This window comes from Dendrobium catenatum, unplaced genomic scaffold, assembly GCF_001605985.2.
Source record: "Dendrobium catenatum unplaced genomic scaffold, ASM160598v2 fragScaff_scaffold_847, whole genome shotgun sequence".
In the NCBI taxonomy this organism is placed as follows: Eukaryota; Viridiplantae; Streptophyta; class Magnoliopsida; order Asparagales; family Orchidaceae; genus Dendrobium; species Dendrobium catenatum.
In genome coordinates this window covers 5,678,887-5,699,481 of record NW_021319309.1, presented here as the reverse complement: position 1 = coordinate 5,699,481, position 20,595 = coordinate 5,678,887, and the positions used below count along the sequence as shown (strand labels likewise).

General features: G+C 35.5%; 1 protein-coding gene across 3 annotated transcripts in view; it reads left to right on the top strand.

Annotated features, from left to right (window-relative positions):
* LOC110097800 (RRP12-like protein) overlaps positions 1 to 20,595 on the top strand; it is a 29,559-nt gene continuing 8,964 nt past the window's right edge. The window contains exons 1-17 of one of the 3 annotated variants that reach the window (XM_028696855.1): positions 1 to 170; positions 376 to 505; positions 566 to 1,160; positions 8,020 to 8,545; positions 8,640 to 8,900; positions 9,662 to 9,753; positions 11,621 to 11,830; positions 11,900 to 12,091; positions 12,188 to 12,397; positions 12,902 to 13,080; positions 13,161 to 13,254; positions 13,332 to 13,388; positions 13,468 to 13,602; positions 13,693 to 13,767; positions 14,008 to 14,121; positions 19,730 to 19,891; positions 20,032 to 20,160. In XM_028696855.1, coding sequence (XP_028552688.1) covers positions 651 to 1,160; positions 8,020 to 8,545; positions 8,640 to 8,900; positions 9,662 to 9,753; positions 11,621 to 11,830; positions 11,900 to 12,091; positions 12,188 to 12,397; positions 12,902 to 13,080; positions 13,161 to 13,254; positions 13,332 to 13,388; positions 13,468 to 13,602; positions 13,693 to 13,767; positions 14,008 to 14,121; positions 19,730 to 19,891; positions 20,032 to 20,160 — 2,946 coding nt within the window. In that variant the 5' untranslated portion in view covers positions 1 to 170; positions 376 to 505; positions 566 to 650. Of the gene's footprint in view, positions 1,161 to 8,019; positions 8,546 to 8,639; positions 8,901 to 9,661; positions 9,754 to 11,620; positions 11,831 to 11,899; positions 12,092 to 12,187; positions 12,398 to 12,901; positions 13,081 to 13,160; positions 13,255 to 13,331; positions 13,389 to 13,467; positions 13,603 to 13,692; positions 13,768 to 14,007; positions 14,122 to 19,729; positions 19,892 to 20,031; positions 20,161 to 20,595 lie in introns of all 3 variants that reach the window. The other 2 variants (XM_028696854.1, XM_020824369.2) reach the window with 2 other exon arrangements.

Genomic DNA, 20,595 nt, shown 5'->3' with positions numbered 1-20,595 from the left:
GTTACTGCTGTTCGGCTTGTTGCTTTGCAGGTGTATAGATTGCACGCGTCGCTTGTTCGGCTCCTTCGTGGCTGTTCGACTTCGCTCCTTCTACGACTTTCCCTTCCTGTCGGATCGGAAGTTACGACATTCTGATCGGAAGCAAGAACGGGACCTCGCTGGCTGTGAAGGTAACTTACGCTCTTTCGCGCGCATCTTCGGCTAAATCTCGTTAAATCCGCCGAACCGAGGGATTTAGTAAATCCGGGATTTAAGCCGTAAATCAGTAAATCCGGGATTTACAGAATCCCGGGATTTTAAGCGCGCACAAAAACCGTTTGGCTGGATTTAGCGTAAATCCGACTTAAGTCCCACGATAAATCCGATACCAAACAGCCCCGAGATTGCACGAGTCACTCTGCTCCTTCGTTGCTGTTCAACTTCGCTCCTTTCGACGGCGTTCTCTTCCTGTCGGATCACAAGTTTTTTCATCGGAAGCAACTACGAGAGCTCGCTCGCTGTGAAGGTAACATTTCCTCTTTCGCGTGCTTCTTCGGACAAATCCCTTAAATCCGCCGAACTACAGGATTTAGGGCAAAAAGAGAGAAACGGAGGGGAGCTCAAATCCCGTTTGGCAGGATTTAGCAGAAATCCTGTTGCAAAACAGCCACATGGATGCGGAGATGGAGATTTCCCATCTTCCGGGGAATGAACAATTTTCCTTGGAAGACATTGCTGCCGCCGTTCTCGCTAGGTTCCAGAATTCTCCACAGGAGGAACACCGTAATATCTGTGCCACAGTTGGCGCCATTTCTCTGGCCCTCAAGGAGCAGGGTCTGGCACTCACACCTGTTACATATTTTGCCGCCGCCGTTTCCTCCTTTATCCGATTAATCGGCGATCCATCTACCGCGGGTGGAGACCCAGATGTCGCAGCTATCATTTGTTTCATTTCTATCATACTCCCCAGAGTGCCTCCTGCCATTCTTAAAAATAAAGGGGGTATCTTTTCTGAAAGCTTAGCTCAAGTTTTAGGATACCGATCGCTTCCTGTGGATGGGGTGATTGCAGCGCTCAAGTGTATATCGCATTTGCTCGTAATTAGTGACAAGTCCAATTGCTCCATCATGTCACAACTATATGGGATTCTTCTGAACTATGTAACAGATAACAATTCTAAGGTATTATGTGGAAGCTTCTATTTATTTTTCTTTATGCGAAATGCAATGCTTCTCGACAAAATATACGAAAAACTCATGACGCATAAGCACTTATTATGTTGATCAAATAAATTTTTTTGCCAAGAAAAAGTGGATGTCCTTTTCTGCTGATAGATAATTATCAAATTGAACATTTTTATCTAAAATTTATCTAGATTCATTAAAATTGGTGGAAAGTCATGGAGAGTTACCGCCTGTTGAACTTTGGAAGAAAGGAGGAATGTTTGTCGCCAGAGCAGCTGAAGTTTGCATCTTGCTATGACAAAAATTCTCAGCCTTTATTCGATAGTTTGTTAACCAAATTCTTCAAGATGTGATTCAACTAACTCTTGATCATTGTCATCGTAACTTTCTTGCTTGGTTGCTTCACCTCAAGCTTCATTGACCTTTTAATATCAATTGACTTGTCTTTATTCAATGAAATAATTTTAGCCATTCACCATTTGTTAAATACAATATCCCTATTATAAATTTTGTCAATAATGGTTTCAAGCACTGTAACTTTTACCCTTTAATTCATTGAGGATAGTCAATGAAAATGCTTTTCATTGCATGTGGCTCACAAATGAAAGTGCATATAAAAATGCTTTTCATTGCTCATGTATCAATGTGATCACAAGGTCTACATCCAATGACCATTAACAAAGAGTAATTAGCTGGTATCCCACTTCAAGCTTCTTAGTGTGTATTGAAGCCAATGGTTGAGGATGAGTATCTGTTGATCAAATAAATTGTAATGCTAAACCTCTTCAGCGCAAAAGCTTTTAATCAATCTTGTATTACTTAGCATACATCTTACCTTTTCAAGAATCATCTTGTTGAACCTCTCTGATGACCCTTTTTCTTATGGAGTCATCTTCACTGTGTTGTGCCTTAATATCCTCTTTTCTTTGCAGAATTTTGTGAATTCATTAGCACAAAAATCAAGCCCATTGCTAGTCCTTCATTTTTTTTTTTTAACTTTTTTACAAATTTAACTTTCAACAAGTTGTTTACATTCCTTGAATTTTTTTGGAATGCCTCATTTTTGTGTTTTAAAAAATATACGCATATCTTTATTGAATTATCATCAATTAAAGAAAGATAATATCTTACATTACTATGTGAGCTTATTTGAGAAGGCTGCCGATGGTCTGAATTAATGTAATCAAGAACGCCATTTGTCCTGTGCACTTCAAGTGTGAATATGAGTTTCTTTAACTTATGTAATTCCTATAACATGATGCTCACAAAAGTCAAGGTTCTTTATCTTGTCTATACATACCAGACCTTATGACTCAAGCTCTTTAATTCCTCTTTGTCTTAGTGGTCAAGTCTCTTATTCGTTAATTGGGTTGCATTTGTTGAGTTTATAGTTGCTTTAACTGATCCTTCAATGTTTGATCTTTCAATCAAGAAACACACTCCACTATTCAAGATTCCCTTCATGGCAAGAAATGAGCCTTTATATACTCTTAAGCTTCCACCTTCACTCTTGCATTCATTATTGCATTTGTTTAAGACTCTTAGTGAAATTTTTGTTTCTCTTGAGCTCAGGTACATACCTCAGTTCTTATAGTTTCCATTGAGTGTCATCCAACACCTTGATTCTTATCTTGTCAATCTCCATGATTTTGCAAGTCTTGTTGTTTCCATGCATCACCATGTTGACATCCAAATCTTTTCTTGATGCAAACCAAGGTAATTTGGGCACATGTGAAAGAGCACCCAAAATCAAGAATCCATCCTTTGCACTTTAATATCCCTCAATAACCACAAGCTGTCTGATTCTTTTTCTTCTTTAGGCATCTTCATCTGCTTTCACGACACATCTTCTTCAATTGAGCTTCCTTGTAAGAAATGAAGCATATTTTTTCTTGAACTTTGACTTGGATATTGATTAATGCTTGTTGTTGAAAACTTGAAATCACATTTTTCCATTCTTCCATGTGCCATAATAGTATCACCAACATTTTCCTTTGATTTTTCAGTAATTTTTTGGAATTTAGGATAGATTTCACTTTTGGCATAGTAAAAGTGGTTTAACCATATAACTTAGTATTTACAAAATGTTTATACATTGTAGGCAAAGGGCTTAAGAGGATCACGACAAGATCTTCTGATAGGAAATACTAGATTTCAAGTATTTTCTAACCACTTTAGAAGCAATAATCAATGAAAACCTGCTGTCCACAACAGAATTCAGCCCCAAAACAGTGGAAAAATAGCAAATCGGAGAGAAAACAGTGGAGAAATGACTTGTATTTTACTAATAGATGCAACAGAATAGAAAAGACACAATTGATCCTCAATTCGAGAGGAGGATCGATCTCTCCCAAATCTCTAGACGCCGCTAGAGCCCAAAGAAACCTAAATCTAAGAGATCTCAAATTTCAGCCAAATTCAAGATGCTCAAACCCCAAGAAAACCAACTATTTAATGCATACAAATCAAAAAGAAATCCCTAAACAGTCCCTACATTCAAATTTCCCTCTCAAAGCCGTCAAAAACGCTTCCTAAAATGCTCTTCTTGAGCGGACGGCCCGCCCGATCTCCGCCTCCTGTGGAGATTTCGCGTATTACGCGAACTGCTGGTCCCATGCGGACCGGTTGGACCGGTCCAGTGGACCGGTCTAACAATACTCCCCTCCCAAAGATCCACCTTGTCCTCAAGGTGGAAATATGCTCGTGTTCCCGCGGAGGTGACCATCTTTGAGCTGACTGAATAACTTTTTTGTATTGCTGAACCAAGGGTTGCATAGAAAGAGAAACATCCCATCCCTCCTCCAATCTGATCGCATCCAACTTATGTAGTCCCACCACATAATCTTCCCCCTCCTCTTGTATGTCCCTAACCATGGTCTTAAATGATGTCATGGCTTTGGATAGCCTTGCATCTCCCCTTATAACCACCTTTTTTCCATCCACTATTAATTCCATCGTGAGTGCTCCCCAATTGTCCTTGGTTTCCTCCAAAGTTTGCAACCATTTCATTCCCAAGATGACATCAGTACTTCCTAACTCTAGTGGGAGAAAATTCTCCCTCACCTGAATCTCCTGGATGGTCAACACCACCCCTCTACAGATCCCCTGGGCTTTCTCCACCTTCCCTGTACCCATCATCACTCCATAGCAACCGGTGTCCACCAACTTCAATCCCAATTGGTCAACGGCTTGAGTGGAAATAAAATTGTGGGTAGTCCTACTATCAATTAGCACCACCACCTCACGGCCAGCTATCTCTCCTTTCACTTTCATAGTGTGACTCGAAGTAAATCCCACTACAGAGTTCAGAGAGATTTTTGCCACATCCAGGTGAACCTTCTCCTCCTCTTCAGATCTTCTCCCACCTCCCTTTTCGTCTTCCTTGTCTTCACAGACAAGGAGAACCTGAAGAGTTCGGTCCTTGCACTTATGCCCTGACATGTACTTCTCATCACATCTGAAGCACAACCCCTTAGTCCTCTTATCCTGCATCTCCTTCTCTGTCAGCCTCTTGAAATTTCCCCCACTCCCTCCTCCTACTGGCTTCTCCCGGATGGTCTCATTACTATTGCCTGATGCAGGCCCCTTGGGTGCTAGAGGAGTGGTCGTCATCCTGTAAGAGCCTCATGAGCAGTTACCTCAAGCCCCTCTTTCTGCTTTCTTCTGAACTTCTACCAACTGCGCCAGCTCCATAGCCTTTCCCAGGTTCCTCGGCTCCAGTACCCTGACTGCTGTTCGGATCTCTGGTTTCAGCCCCTTCATGAAGTTTCCTTCTAAGGCTGACTCTGAAATGTGATCCAATCTGCTAGCCAAGTACTCAAACCGATCCCGATAATCTGCCACAGTCCCTTCTTGAGTCAAGGCAAAGAATTGCTCATAGAAGTCTCCTCCCCCGTCAGTTTGGAAATGATCTAATAAGCAATCCTTGAACTCTCTCCAGTTCCGTATGGGCTCCCTCCTGTCACGCCATTGATACCATGCCAGAGCTTTCCCTTCCAGACACAGACCCGCCGCTGTCAATTTTTCATTGATACAATTGATCCTCAATTCGAGAGGAGGATCGATCTCTCCCAAATCTCTAAATGCCGCTAGAGCCCAAAGAAACCTAAATCTAAGAGATCTCAAATTTCAGCCAAATTCAAGATGCTCAAACCCTAGGAAAATCTATTATTTAATGCATACAAATCAAAAGGAAATCCCTAAACAGTCCCTACATTCAAATTTCCCTCTCAAAACCATCAAAATTGCTTCCTAAAATGCTCTTCTTGAGCGGACGGCCAGCCCTATCTCCGCCTCCTGCGGAGATTTCACGTATTACGCGAACTGTCGGTCCCGTGCGGACCGGCTGGACCGGTCCAGTGGACCGGTCTAACATCTTCATCCTCAATTTTATAATCAATGATCTTAAGATCCATTATGGCCTTACTAAAATCATCCAAATGCTTCTTGAGTGATTTAAATTCTTCCATTTGTTAGTCGTGTAATGTCATTTTAATGCATAATTGATTTTCAAGGGATCTTTTAAGGTACAAGGATTCAAGTTTCCTCAGAATGTTAATGGACAACTCCTTAGCAATCTCACTTTGAACTTCGTCTCCATTACTCAAGAGGATTGCACCACAAGCCTTGTTTAAAAATATCTATGTGGTTCTTTGCTTCTATCTTTTGCAATGCTTCTTCTAACATTGCCATAAACAATACCTTAAATTTTAATCTCCAAAATTGAAGTCATTTTGCCATGTGAACTTCTCGATCTTCGATCTTATCAACCTCATCTTTAGTTTTTGATTTTGGGTGCTCTAATACCAACTACAAGAGCAAGAAAAATGAAAGAGGAATACCTTTCAATACTCCTCGATTCGAAGTTTCAAACCTTTGTTGAAATTATTAATTAGGGTTTCTTTATTCCAATTAGCCTTGTTTTTTTAGGATTCATGTTTTTGAACAACACTTTAGAACCAATTTTGCTAATGCAATCTCCATTACTCTGATTATCCTTATGCGATTTCAAGATGAAATAGGGATCAAAACACTACAACATGTTTGGATTAATCTCTTGTGATTTCAAGACAACAGCAAGGGATCATAGAAAAATTGTAATATATTTGCGTACTTTGATACCAGATAAGCTTATGGGTAAACATAAAGTGGAAAGAGAGCGAGAGTGTAATAAAGAGAAATTTTTATTATAATTGATTACAAAACTTGTGTTTACAATATGACACCCTGGGTAAATGAAAAATTCATTCTCGATGCAACACAAAAGCTATACGATGTTAAAAAAAAAAATAGAGTAACTTATTGACTTTCAATAACCAATTTTTGGTGGTTTATTTGCAAACTAAACGACAAGCATAAACTAATAATTAGAGATATAAAATCATAATAACATTTTTAACCAATTAAACTACTTATGAATTAGACATTATATCTTTTATAAAAAGTATTCAAAGTTTTTAAAAAGTTCTCTAAGATTATATTTCATGTTAAATGTAGGTATATAATTTTGAATATCATATTAGTCATGTTGTAGTTGTTTAGACTTTAGAAGCATATTTTAACTGTTTTGTTCAGCATCTTTTGGTGTTTTGTTTGTTGACTCGATTATTATGTTTTACTTCTAGTGAACAATAAAGAAAACTCTAAGCTTTGACACCAAATATGATGCAGAATATCCTAGTGTCTGGGATTTCCTAATGTAGATTTAGGACAAGGTGCACAAATTATGTATGCTGGGTTGATTTCACAATCATTTCTAATTTGGAAGAATTTTTGTTCTTTTAAGTTTAAGACTAAAAACAGATCAAATTCTAAAAAATGATTATTTAATGTCCGTTTAAGAATCTTATTGTGAAATTATGGATTTTAAAAGAGTCATATGTTCATTGAAAGTCATGCAGCACTCCAAGATAAGGTTGTGCCAAATTTGATCAAACTCAATCACATGATTTGACTGATTACTAGATGTCCAAGAATTAGGTTGAGAAAAGAAGAGAAATCACCAAATAAAAGACCTAGGAATTATGCCAATACAAAGATATGACATCCCTTGAAATTTGAATATGCTAGAACGAATTTTATCCAACCAAAGTTCTATTGAATAAAATCAGAAATCATCATAGAATATTTTTTAACATGTCCCAGAAAACTCATATTTATAATCACAAACACCCTCAATTTCTAAATAAAAAATAATTAGAAGTTGTGTTGGTAGGCTCATCCCAAAAGGATTAAGAGTTTGAAATCCTGCATAGGTAACCATCCCAAAAAATTGCAGCCGGGAGAGAAACAAAACTGTAGGCAGAAATCCATTGTCAAAGAAATCCGCAAGTCACAATAGCAAGGAAATCTCATAGCAGGAAGTCATAGCTAGCAATTACAAGAGAGCGCCTATCATCTAGGAGAACTCAGAACAGATGGCTGCAAGGAAGGGAAAAAAAAAAGCCCCTGCACAATATGCCATCGGCTGAGGAGACCACGAGTTTTGCATCAATTACCACTTATTTTAGATATGGTGCTATATATTGTTGCCATGATAGAAACATTGAGCAAATTTTTTTTTTTGGGTTTGTTGCTTGATTTAAGAAAAACCAAAGTGAAGACTTTTTTTTTTAATTGTAATTTCTTGTAAATGCTTATCCTTCTATTGTTTTTTTTTCCTAACTAATATCTCTATAATGTTCAAAATATTTTTGATTAATTTTATTTTCATGCATTTAGCTTTACACATTTCCTAACCATTATTGGAGAATAAATTTACTTTCGTTATCTATTGCATATACACCCTATGCCTATTTGACAGTGACTTCCAGTTATTTTGTAGGCATGCTAATATGTTTCAAGGAGTTCTTTGTAGGTGAGAAAACAGTCTTATGCCTGCTTACATGATGTTTTACAAAGTTTCCAAGGATCTACAGTATTGTTATTAGCAAGTGAAGGTATTACCTCTGCTCTTGAGAGATTCCTACTGCTCTGTGGATCAAATCCTCCTAATTCAGTTGCCGTGGAAGAGTCCAAAGGAGCTAGAGAAGTTCTATATATTTTAAATGCTTTAAAGGACTGTATTGACCTGATTTCAATAAAATCTACAAACATTATTCTGAAATACTGCAAATACTTATTGGATATGCGACAATTAAGTGTCACTAGGAGTATTATGGAGGTTTTGCAGACTTTATGTTCTAGACAAGCTTCAAACTTTTCTCCTGAGTTCTTACTTGAGCTATTGTGCTCCTTGGCGCACTTTATACCTGAAAAGGAGAAATCAGCTGATGGCTTGGCATCTGTAGCACGCCTACTAAATTTGGGAACCAAAAGAGTATTTTGTTTAAATAGGAATATGTGTGTTGTGAAGCTTCCAATAATCTTTAATTCCCTTGGAGGTTAGCTTTTCATATGATTTTTCTAGTTATCCTTTGGGTATGTAATCAGGTAGAATGGTGAGCTATGTTGTTGACTTGTTTCTTTTATTGTTAGAAATTTTGGCTGGTGAGCACGAGGAAGCTATTTTTGCTGCGACAGAGGCACTGAAGAGTTTAATATATTCTTGCCTTGATGAGAACTTGATCAAGCAAGGAATTGAACAGTTAAACCTGAATCATGGAGGAGGATTAAGGAAGTCTGGTCCCACAATCATTGAAAAGATATGTGCTATTATAGAAGGCTTTCTTGATTTCAGGTACAATGCAGTGTGGGATGTGGTTTTTCAGGTCATCTCTGCTGCATTTGATCAACTAGGTATTGTTTCTCTTTACTGCTTTTTCCTCATTGATCAGCGGTGCAGTTAGTGAGTGAGAACAATATAACAAGCAGAGAGATGCTTCATATAAAACCAATAGTTTATATCCATTTTGATAATTTAGAATGGGATTCAAATCAGTTAGGAAGATAGTTCATAGTGCTTATCACTCTGCATCATGAAGTTGCTCAACTTATTCTAGCTAGCTTCTTACTAACAAAGATATTAAGTGAGAAACAGTCATGTCTTTTGTCCCTTCGGCAGCTGTATTGGAAGCATGTGGGTTTTAGGTTTAAGCTTTAGAAATTTCTTTTCTTTTCTTTTAATCTTTGCTGATCATCATTTGTGGTAATTGTTAAGCAAATATATAGCTTCCTTCCAAAAATTTTCATTTCCGTTTGATGTCTTCATAGAACTTTGTATTTAAGCATGATAATTGATAAATTTATCAATTATAAATTGAGCTGCTTGATAAGCTGCTTGTTTAACTTGATAAGCATAAAATGAGCAGCTTGATAAACATAAATGAACCCAAAACAAGAAAGCATGAATTTAAGCTTGAACATTATCATGAAAGCTTGAATCGAGCTCGAGCTGAGTTTGAACAGGCTTTGGCTAAAGTAGCTTGAGCTCGAACATCCTTTGGCATGGCTCAGCTCGGCTCGGTTCGCTTGCAGCCCTACCATTACATCTTCTAAATTGAGGTTATTTATAAGTCTGATGTTTGCGTTGATACCAATTTTTTAAAATTCTGTTTTAGGGAGACATTCAGCAGAGCTGATGGCGGGAATAATGAGAAATCTTGCTGATATACAAAGCTATCCTGATGATGAATTTTCTTATAAAAAGCAGGTCTGTCTGCACCATTCGGTTTTCAAATGTATGCGTGTTATCTTTTTCTCCATTTTTTTCAATGCTGTACTATGCTTGGTATGTGAAATAAATAATGCTGACCATATCGCATAGGAAGTTTGTAGGGTCGGGAATTTTGACAGGATTTTTTCAAGCAACTTGCCGGGTACACTTCTTTAATTTTTTTTCCTTCCTCATAGGTTTCAGTATAAGTGTCAGGTTCTTGGTGCAGTTTCATGCGTTTGTTTTTATCACAATGAGCTATTTTTATATCTGTTGGTTTGGGATATGCATATGAATGGATGCCATAGCAGAAAATCTATGCTTGAGTTCTTGGTTTACTTTTTGGCTGTTTGACTAGCTGAAAATTTGAGAAGTAGCCTTTTGTGTTTGATTCGAGTTTCATGAGGTAAAGTTTATTTATAGGCCATTTCCTTAAAAATTGCTTCAAAGTAAATGCAGTTAAATTACCATATTTAGTTTACAGGCATTTCAAATACACCAAACCGATTAACCCCTTAATGAGCTACTTTTATTATCTTTAGATTAGGGTATTTGTAGATCTCTATGATGTAATAGACATGCCATGGTCTTTACACAAATTCTAGATTGTGGAAGTTTCTATAGGAGCTAATCCATTCATTTCAAAAGATGCTAAAACAACATATTAGCAATCATTTGGAAATTTATTGTCACCGTGGCATTATTAATTAATTAATTAATTTGCTTCTAATTATATTTGAGGCTCTAGTTATGCTTGAGTTCTTCAAGAAAAAAAGTGCATCATAAGGCTGAAGGAATTTTTCAGCTTTGATAAGGGTACGATTGATCTTGTGTAGCATTGTTTTGTAACTTTTGTGGTAAACAGCTAGAGGGATATTCCGTTTTGGAGAAAATAGCAAAAAATTGAAATTAATGTCACAACTGATAGAAAATAATTTATTAATTTGATCATCTGTTAGATATTATTGCCACGAGTGCTTCAGCTTCGATGATATTACTTAATTCCAACTTGATTAAGGTTGATACTAGGGATTTAAGACATTTCCTAAGACTAGAATCTGCAGTTCAAGAACTTATGTTAGAGGTATCAAACATGTCCACTAGGATGTCTTTTTGTGCTTTTATGTATTTGTTGCTAGTGCATATGGGTGGTATACGATTGTTTTCATTTAGACGATATTTAGTTGTAGTGTCCTTAAAAATTTGAAGAATTCAATGCATGTATAGTTGCTGGAGACAATCCATGTCTTTTAATACTGCATGACTCATGTAAAGATTCAAAAAATATAATTTATTATTTATTTGTTCATCAAATTTTGTCTCATTATTTTGGTTTCAGGCTTCATGCGGATTTACATACAACTATATTTCTTATGAAATATTGAAAATTGTAACATTTTCAATGTTTTTTTGAGGAAGTCCTTAATTCATGAACCAAAAAAGTCGTCTAATGCTTGTGTGTTTGGTTTGAATTTCACATGACAGACAAGTTTTTTGTCCTCTGTGTTTTATGGTGGAAAAGGAAAAGTGTATTTTTTACCATTAATGGTACTTGGATTTCAATTGAGAAACCTAATGCTTATCATTTTGTGTAATTAATGTATTAAATATCTTCTTTCAAGCATTCTTTTGATTTACAGATTATGTGACCATTGTAGGATGACCTCAAAAAAATACGTTGGATATCTTTTGCAAGTTCATTCATAGCTTCATGGTCATATTTAGCAACATAAAACCATTTCATTCTCTGATAGTTCTCACAAATATGCCTTTTTCCATTTATTTTTGTTGATTTCTTCTTATTTATGTTACATGCTTAATTTCAAAACAAACATTAGTAGGATTAAGTTCATTAAATATGCAGCTTCATGAATGCCTTGGCTCAGCACTTGCTGCGATGGGCCCTGAGAAATTTCTATGCTTGTTGCCACTCAATCTTGACGCAGAAGATGTTACTGATTGGAATGTGTGGGTACTTCCTATTTTAAAGCAATACACAGTTGGCGCTGAATTGCATTTTTTTTCTCAGTACATTTTGGGTATGGTCAGCCTTTTAAAGCAGAAATCACTGAAGGTAATTATTTTTAATGGATTGTTTGGCTAGTTTCATTTCCCAAAGTAATGGTGTTATGCCATCCTGCAGTTGGAGAGAGATGGACGCATTTTCTCAGCTCGTAATGTAGAAGGCCTTATATATTCTTTGTGGTCCCTATTCCCTTCTTTTTGCAACTATCCAGTTGATGCAAATACTAGTTTTAAAGAAATTCAAGACATACTGTGCAACACGCTCCGTCAGGAATCTGAACTGCATGGGATCATCTGTTCGGGCCTCCAGGTGCATCCTATTTGATAGTTATTATATTTCATTACTGGTGATCTGCTTGGTTATTGGATTTTGTAGTGGCGTTTAATTCGTCTTTTTGGCATTTAGATTCTCATTCAACAAAATAAAAGTGCATCCCAGGAAAGATTTGACATGTCAGATGAGGAGCTAAGTTTTCCCGTGAGGAAAGCTAAGGAAATTTACACAGCAAATTTTGCACGGGAAAACTTATACATTTTGGGGTCATCTTCTAAATTTTTGTCAGTTTTGTCAGAGGTTTTCTTGGAAGCGCCAAATGATAGTGGTGGATGCTTGCAGGTATTTGTGATAATTAGTTTCCTTAAATAACGGTAATGAGGTTTGGAGGCGGTTACTCTAGCTATCTTTTATTGTTTTGGCCGCCCTCAGCTGCATATAGTGATTGCTGCATTTTATCAACTTTAATATTATTTTATAGCCAAAATATTCTTTCTTTTCTTTACATTTTATTTTCAATTGGTTTCCCGTCTTTTCTTGCAGTATACACGAGCTTAAGATGCTATTTTCTTATTCAGCATAAGTTCTATATATTTTATTAAATTATTTTATGCAGTGAAGGGTTAAATGCCTAATTTTGTATACATTGATCCCTCCTTATTCCCTGCACTATGGCAGGGGAGTCGTGCACTTGGCATCCTTATTTAAAGAACTTGGTTACAATCTATTTTTACCTATGTTATATCAAAGTTATTGTTATTCCTCTACGCTCTATTCTTTTTGCTTTCTCATTTTGCTTATTGAAGTGGCTAGAGTGCTGAATTTTTATGGTTCATTTTTTGGCAGTCCACTATCCATTTGTTCGCCTCTATATCAGATAGAGCAACTGTAAAAAAAATATTCAGAAAAAATATGATAGAGCTACTTAAAGTAACCAAACAAGTTATCAAATTTAAGGAATCTAAGGAGTCATCTTCCATGCAAGTTGACAATTTACCTGATGAAGCTTCTTTGACACGTGCAAGGTAGTTTATAATGTTTAATTGTTGGTCCTGAAAGATGGTCACTCTAACATGATCATCTAAATTTCTATTTCTCATTTCAGGGCTCTTAGGCTAGAATTGGCAGCTATGCTTGTCTCCGGTTTGGATGAAGAAGAGATTGATCTGCTATTCAGTGCCACTAAACCTGCACTCCAGGTTACCATTGATCTAATTATTGTCATATTTTTTTTATTCCTGAAATAATTGATATCTATGTTCTGTTTCACTTGCAGGATGAAGAAGGGCTTATGCAGAAAAAAGCATATAAAATTCTTTCACTTATTCTTAAGGTAATGCTTTGTTATTATGATGACTTAGTTTAGTATCTTCATTTTAGATAGAAAATTTGACTTCTTTTATATTCATTAGGAGTCTAATGGATTTTTGTCAAATAAGTTGGATGAGTTGCTTCAGTTGATCATCACGGCAACTGCATCTTGTCATTTTTCTGCAAAACGCCACCGTCTTGACTGCTTATATTATGTAATTGTTCATATTTCCAAGGTTGGTATTTTGTTTAAGGTTCTGCTTGGGTTCTAATGCAGTTTGTTTGGTACTTGTTTCTTCAAAGAAAATATTGTTTATTCTTTTCAGGAAACATCATCCGAGCAAAAGACGAGGGAATTCCTTAGTGCATTTTTAACCGAAATACTGCTTTCCTTGAAAGAGGTAGTGCCTCAGAAACTTGTAAGAATTGTCCAAATTACATCATATAAAACAGATAAGGCTATCATCTCCCATGCTTGCCTTGTAAAAAGTCTTCCACTGGTTGACTTAAAAGAAACTTTTTTTAGTGCGTAGAAATTATATATATATATATATATATATATATATATATATATATATATATATATATATATATATTCTGTTAATGTATTCATTTAACTTTTTTTTTTTGTTTTTTCACAGACAAATAAAAAAACTAGAAATAAAGCGTATGACTTGTTGGTCGAAATCGGACATGCATGCAGGGATGAAGAGCGTGGTGGGAAAACAGAAAACCTGCACCAGCTTTTTAGTATGGTAAGACTAATCGAGCATCTTTCATATATTTGGTCTTGTTTCAAAATCTCTAGGGACTAGTTCCAATGATTTGCCCATTTGTTTTTCTTTGAGCTAGTTTAGCAATCAACATACTAATCCGTATGTGCATCAAAATGCTATTTGGTGTATTTGAAGATGTATTTATTTATTTATTTATCTTAATCACTCAGAAAAGCCATCTCCTCAGCCCTCCTCAAATTGATGAGAGGGATAAACAATAATTTTTCTTGAGGTGGATTAGGTTTGGTTTGACCGGATTTCTTCTAAAATTGTTTAGTGCTTATTTAGATTTGAGATTGAGACTTTCTATGGGTGCAATCCCCCCTTATTAATGATAGGAGGGCAGTTTCGACTGAGGAGACGACTTAGGTTCAATTGTAGGCTTAGAGTTAAAATTTAGGTTTGAATTTATTTAATGGGAAATTTTTGGTCTGATAGAGGTAAATTCAATCGAGATCTCTTGATTCGATTATTTAGAGTGTATCATCGAATCAATTGGGTTGTAACACCCATATAGCATGATTAGCAACCATTGGGTTGACTCATCCAATTATCTCGACCATGCCAAAGTGAAAATATATGTGTTGAATAAATACTTTCTAGATTGATGTCTATTGATAGAGGGTTGTATTAGTTTCAATGAATGGTTCAGAGGAACAAAGTATGACCCCTTGGCATTGCAATAATTGAGGAGAGCTCAGAGTCATAGCATGATTATGAACTACCTGTGAGTTTCAGCTTGACTCCAAGAAGTGTGTGTAGGTACATGTTTTATTTTTACTTTGTGTTTTTTTAGTTGGTAGATTTGAGTTAGATTGGCGAGCTTATTAGTATGACTTGAGTTTAGGTTGGTTGTGGATTAAATCCATTAGAAAGTATAAATTTTGATTTAGTAGATTTGTTAGCTTTATATATTAACACTGTCATTGTCAGTTCCCAAGTCCTGGATGAGAAAAATGGAGAGTTGCATTAACTAGTCAACAACCAGCGTAAAACTTGTCGAATAAACATGACATTAATCTTTTAATACATTGTATTAATGCTAGGACGTTTCCTGGAAGCGACGCGCTGTATGACATGAATACATCAAAAAGTGTGCAAGGGTCATTGCACCGACTCTCGGTTACAGTGTTAAATAGGCAAGGATTCCCACATCATGGACGGATGCAGGCAAAGAAGCTAGTCCATGAAACTAGAATTATGATATGATCTTGGAATGTAGATTTTCTTATAGGCAAATTAATGTAACTAGTAGATATTATGATTCATAGGAATATAAATATTCTATGCATTTAGGAAATTAAATGTGTTAGAGAGAAAGCTAAGGAGATTGATAATTTAGGATTTAAACTTTGTTATTCTGGTAGGAGCTATATTAGAAATTGTATAGATGTGATTATAGATCAGAGTTTGAAAGATAATGTTGTAAAAATTGATAGAATATGAGATATAATTATATAGCTTTGAAGATTATTGTTGATGCTAAGATTATTAATATTATAAGTGCTTATGCTCCTCAAGTAGGTTTGAATATGTGCTCAAAATTAAAATTTTAGAATGACTTAGAAGAATTAATACAAAAGATACCTTTTGAAAAAAGAATTTTTATTGGAGGATATTTAAATGAACATGTTGGTAGAGAGATAGATAAATTTAAAAGCATACATGATAGCTATGGGTTTACAGTGACCAATGAAGGTAATAAAATTATATTAGATTTTGCTTTAGCTTATTGTTTTGTAATTGCTAATATTTTTTTTTTTTTAAGAAAAGAGATGAGCATCTCATCACCTATAATAATAGATATAATAAAACTCAGAATGATTATTTTTTTATAAGAAAAATAGATCGTTTAGATTGCTACGATTATAAAGTTATCCCGAGTGAAAGTTTATGTTCCAACATCGCTGATTAGTTTTGAACTTTAAAATGAAGGGGAAAAATATGAAAAATAAAATAAAACATTGTTATAGGATTAGATGATGGTATTTAAATAACACAAATAAATATATTATTAAAAATAATACTCAAGATCTTAAAATTTTGTCTGTGCATGAGGAAACAAATATTATGTGAAAAAAATAGCTAGTGATATCAATGTTTAAAATTCGTATTCGGGTATTGAGGCGATTTTCATTCGTAGGCAAGGCGTAAGCCTCAAGGCGTTTTGAGGCGTAAGCCTCAAAATCAAAAGATTGCGTAAACATAAAAATAATAATTTTTAATATACTAATGAGTGAATAATATAAAACATAAAAAAACATAAGATATGAAGTGAAATCAAAATATCCCAATAATAAGACAACATGAAATATAGTTCAACTCAAAATTCTATCTTTCTCAAATCCCAGTATTTTTTTCATTAACATATAATTCAAATTTTAAAAAATAAATAGCAATAACATATCACATAAGAACTCATAAGTCATCAGCACTGTCATCATTAAAGGGTTCTTCATTTGAATCATCATTATGATGAACTGCTCTCTCCCATTCCTCCTCTCCTATAGAGTCCAATGTCGGGCATTTACTTCAAGATTTATGTAAGTTTTAATATATATAGCGTGAGGCGTAAGCCTTATGTTAGTGAGGCCTCAAAGCGGGCCTCAAACAAGTTGAGGCACAAGCCTCATTAAAAAAACTCGAGGCGTAAGCATCGAGACATTTTTTACTGGAATTGCGCAAAGGCGGGCCTCATATTGCGTAATTTTAAACCATGAGTGATATTAAAATGTTACAAATGATGTGCTTGAAGTATCAAAACGAAAAGCTCTAAATAGTAAAAATAATTGGTGGTGGGATCAAAATATGCAAGAAAAGATAAAAAAATAAGAAGATTTATTATAAAAATGGTTTAGATGTAAAAACTATGACAATCAGGAAAATATAAGAGGCCCGTAAGGAGTCTAAGAAAGAAATATACGATGCAAAAATTTTAGCTTTTAATGATTTATATAGTATATTAGATACTAAGGAGGGAAAAAATATGTATAAGTTAGCCAAGCAAAGAGATAGGAGCAGTAAAGATTTAGTTCAAGTGAAGCGCATTACTAATGAAAATCAAAAAGTGTTTTTTTAGAAGAGGATATTCAACAAAGGTGGATGAGATATTTTGCTAAGCTTTTTAGTGAAGATTGTGAGAACACGATTGACTTTAGTGACCTTATCACTTATGAAAATTGAGATTTTTGTTTTGATCGGTGTATTAATAAAACTTAAGTTAGAGAGTCTTTAAAGAAAATGAAGTGTTAAAAAGCTGTTGGATCTGATGATATTCTATAGAGGTGTAGAAATGCTTAGGAGATGAAGGAATTTCTTGGCTTACTAAGTTTTTTATATTATTTTGAAGATTAAAAAGATGCCATATGGTGGAGAATGAGTGTCATATTTTTAAGAATAAAGGTGATGCACAAGATTGTGCGAATTATAGAGGAATTAAGTTAATGTGTCATACTTTAAAACTTTGGGAGAGAGTTATGGAGCATAGACTACGTTGTGATACTAATATTTCTCAAAATTAATTTGGATGCATGCCGGGTAGGTCTACTATTGGAAGCTATACATTTATTGAGAGGTTTGATGGAGAAGTATAAAGAGAATAAGGAGGATCTACATATGATATTTATTGATTTAGAAAAAGCATAAGATAAAGTTCCAAGAGAAGTGTTATGGAGAGTTCTAGAAAAGAAAGAGATTAATAATGCTTATATTCATGTCATTAAGGATATGTATATAGGAACTGTTACTTGTTTTCAAACACAAAGTGATTTGACCAAGTATTTTACTAGTTTAAGTGGATTACATCTAGGATCATCCTTAAGCCCATATATTTTTGCTTTAGCCTTGGATGTCCTTAACTAGACATTTGCAGGAGGATGTACCATAATGTATGATTTTTGCTGATGATATTCTTCTTGTTGATAAGACTTGAGAGGGAGTTGAAGGTAAACTTAAATTATGGAGGTCAACCTTAGAGTTTAAAGATTTTCATTTGAGTAGATCTAAAACCGAATACTTTGAGTGAAATTTTAATAGTAATAGATCTAGTGGGGGGATTATGACTTTGGGCGATGAGTACACGTTTTGATATCTTGGGTTTATTGTCCAGAGTGATGGTGAAATAGATGGGGATATTATTAGTAGAATTCAAGTTGGATGGTTGAAGTGGAAGAAAGCGTCGAGCTTGTTGTGCGATAGAAAAGAACCCCTTAAACTTAAGAGAATATTCTATAAGATGGTGGTGAGTCCTGCAATGCTTTATGGCGCAAAATATTGGTCATTAAAATAGAAACATAATATTAAGTTAAGTTTTGCAGAAATGAGGATGCTTAGTTGGATGAGTGACTTTACTCTTAGAGACAGGATACGAAACAAGCATATACATGAAAAAGGTTGGAGTAGCTGTGGTGGCAGATAAGATTACAGAGAGTTGCCTTAGATGGTTTGTTCACATAAAATGACGGCCTTCTGATGACCCAGTTAGGAGTATGAATGTATTAGATTTGGCTTATGATAAGAAAGGTAGAGGTAGACCTAAGAAGACTTGTTTAGAAAATATTATAAATGACATTTCTTTATTAGATTTAAATGAGAATTTGACTCTTAACAGGGCACTATGGAGAAAAATGATTCATCTAGCCGACCGCACATAGTGGGATAAAGGCTTGATGTTGTTATTGTTAGCCTTATATCGATCCAAATTGATTGAGATTACACTTGTAGGAAGGCCCATTCTCTTAGGTTTCTGAGACTTCTTGCTTTATTTGCATGTTGCGTAGAAAGTCTGGGATTTAGTCTTGGCTTTTGGCATGAACACGCCTGAGATTGACTACTTAAATATTGGAATGTAGTTAAGAGAATGGGTCTTACAAACTTTCCCTATTGGCAAGGCAACCCGTATAAGGTGTTCTATAACCTCTCCTTGCAGAAAAGATAGTCTGTTGATTATTTAAATGGAATGGTGTGAGCTCAAGTGGTGGACTTCTCAAACAGGGCTTTTATTACACTTTTTTTTTTCACTTTTAGTAAGCAAAACACACATACTTTGGAAATAAGAAAATTTAATGTTTTATTATTATTATTATATCTTCCTTTCATTCTTTCTTTAAATGTAGTTAAGAGAATGGCAACATTGAAAAGGGACAGCTCCCAATAGTTTTTGCTGGTGTTTTCATTTTCTTAAAAACAATGAGGTGTGCACTGGCAGATGCCATAATAGATAACAGTATGATTTACGCCATAGCAAAGGCTACAAGGCTCACCACGACTTGTTGAAATTCAATTTTCTTCGGAGATTCTCATAGTTTTGATTTAATTAAAAATAGAAGCTTTAGTTTTAATCATGAATAATTATTGAATGTAAATGTAAGAATTAACTTTGAATTAGGTTACTTCAGACTTAGGCATATTAAGTTTAGTTTACCATAAGTGTTTTAGAACAGTTTTCATGCTGATTAGACTTGAAGTCGTGCAAATACCTGATTTTTTTTTTTTGAGCTCAGTTATTTTCTTTATTAGTGAGATGAGTGTGTTGTCAAAAGTTGCAATTGCTATAACTAACAAAATATTAATTTCTCTGACCACTCAGGTTGCTGGAGGTCTGATTAGTGAAAGACCACATATGGTCAGTGCTGCTGTCAAAGGTCTAGCTCGCTTGGCATATGAGTTTTCTGATCTCTTAAGTTCTGCCTACAAGTTGCTCCCATCTTCATTTCTCCTATTACAGAGGAAAAATCGTGAAATAATCAAAGTAACCTTGCTTTTCCTTGTTATATTTCTTATCAAATATTTTTCTTAGGTCATTATCTAATAAATAAATGCTTGCATCCTCTGGCCGCATATTTGCTAAAAAGAAATTTCTGCAAAATTTTGAATTGTTTCTCATCACAGGCTAATTTAGGTTTGATCAAAGTATTGGTTGCAAAATCTAAAGCTGATGGTTTGGAAACACATTTGAAGGGTATAGTTGAAGGTTTGTTGAAATGGAGAGATGAGACTAAAAATCAATTTAAAGCGAAGGTATGATTTTCTATATTTGATAATGTATACTAAATTAGTTATGGTCTATTATCTTGGGCACACCGTTTTGCATTAGGACACACATTGCAAAGGTTGGTTTAGATTAACTTATTGGAAATTACATTTTCTGACATGTATTTATAAGTTGTTTCCCTTGATTATTTTGGATAAGATGCTGAAATTGTGATGCGGGCCACCGCCGACGCCGACCGCAGAGGGAGGGCCGGCTACCCCGCGGCGCACGGAAGCAGCCGGAACGGGCGCCGCGCCGTTCGATCCGCCGAAGCAGGGACGCGGGAGGGGGACGCGGAGCGGGACGGGGCCGATCGGCTTGAGCGGAACCGGTCCATTTCTGGACCGGTTTGGCTCAGGTCTAGCCTGAGCTGGGCGGTTCAGTTTGGGCAGCCCACTAGTGGGTTTGGTTGGGTCTTTTGC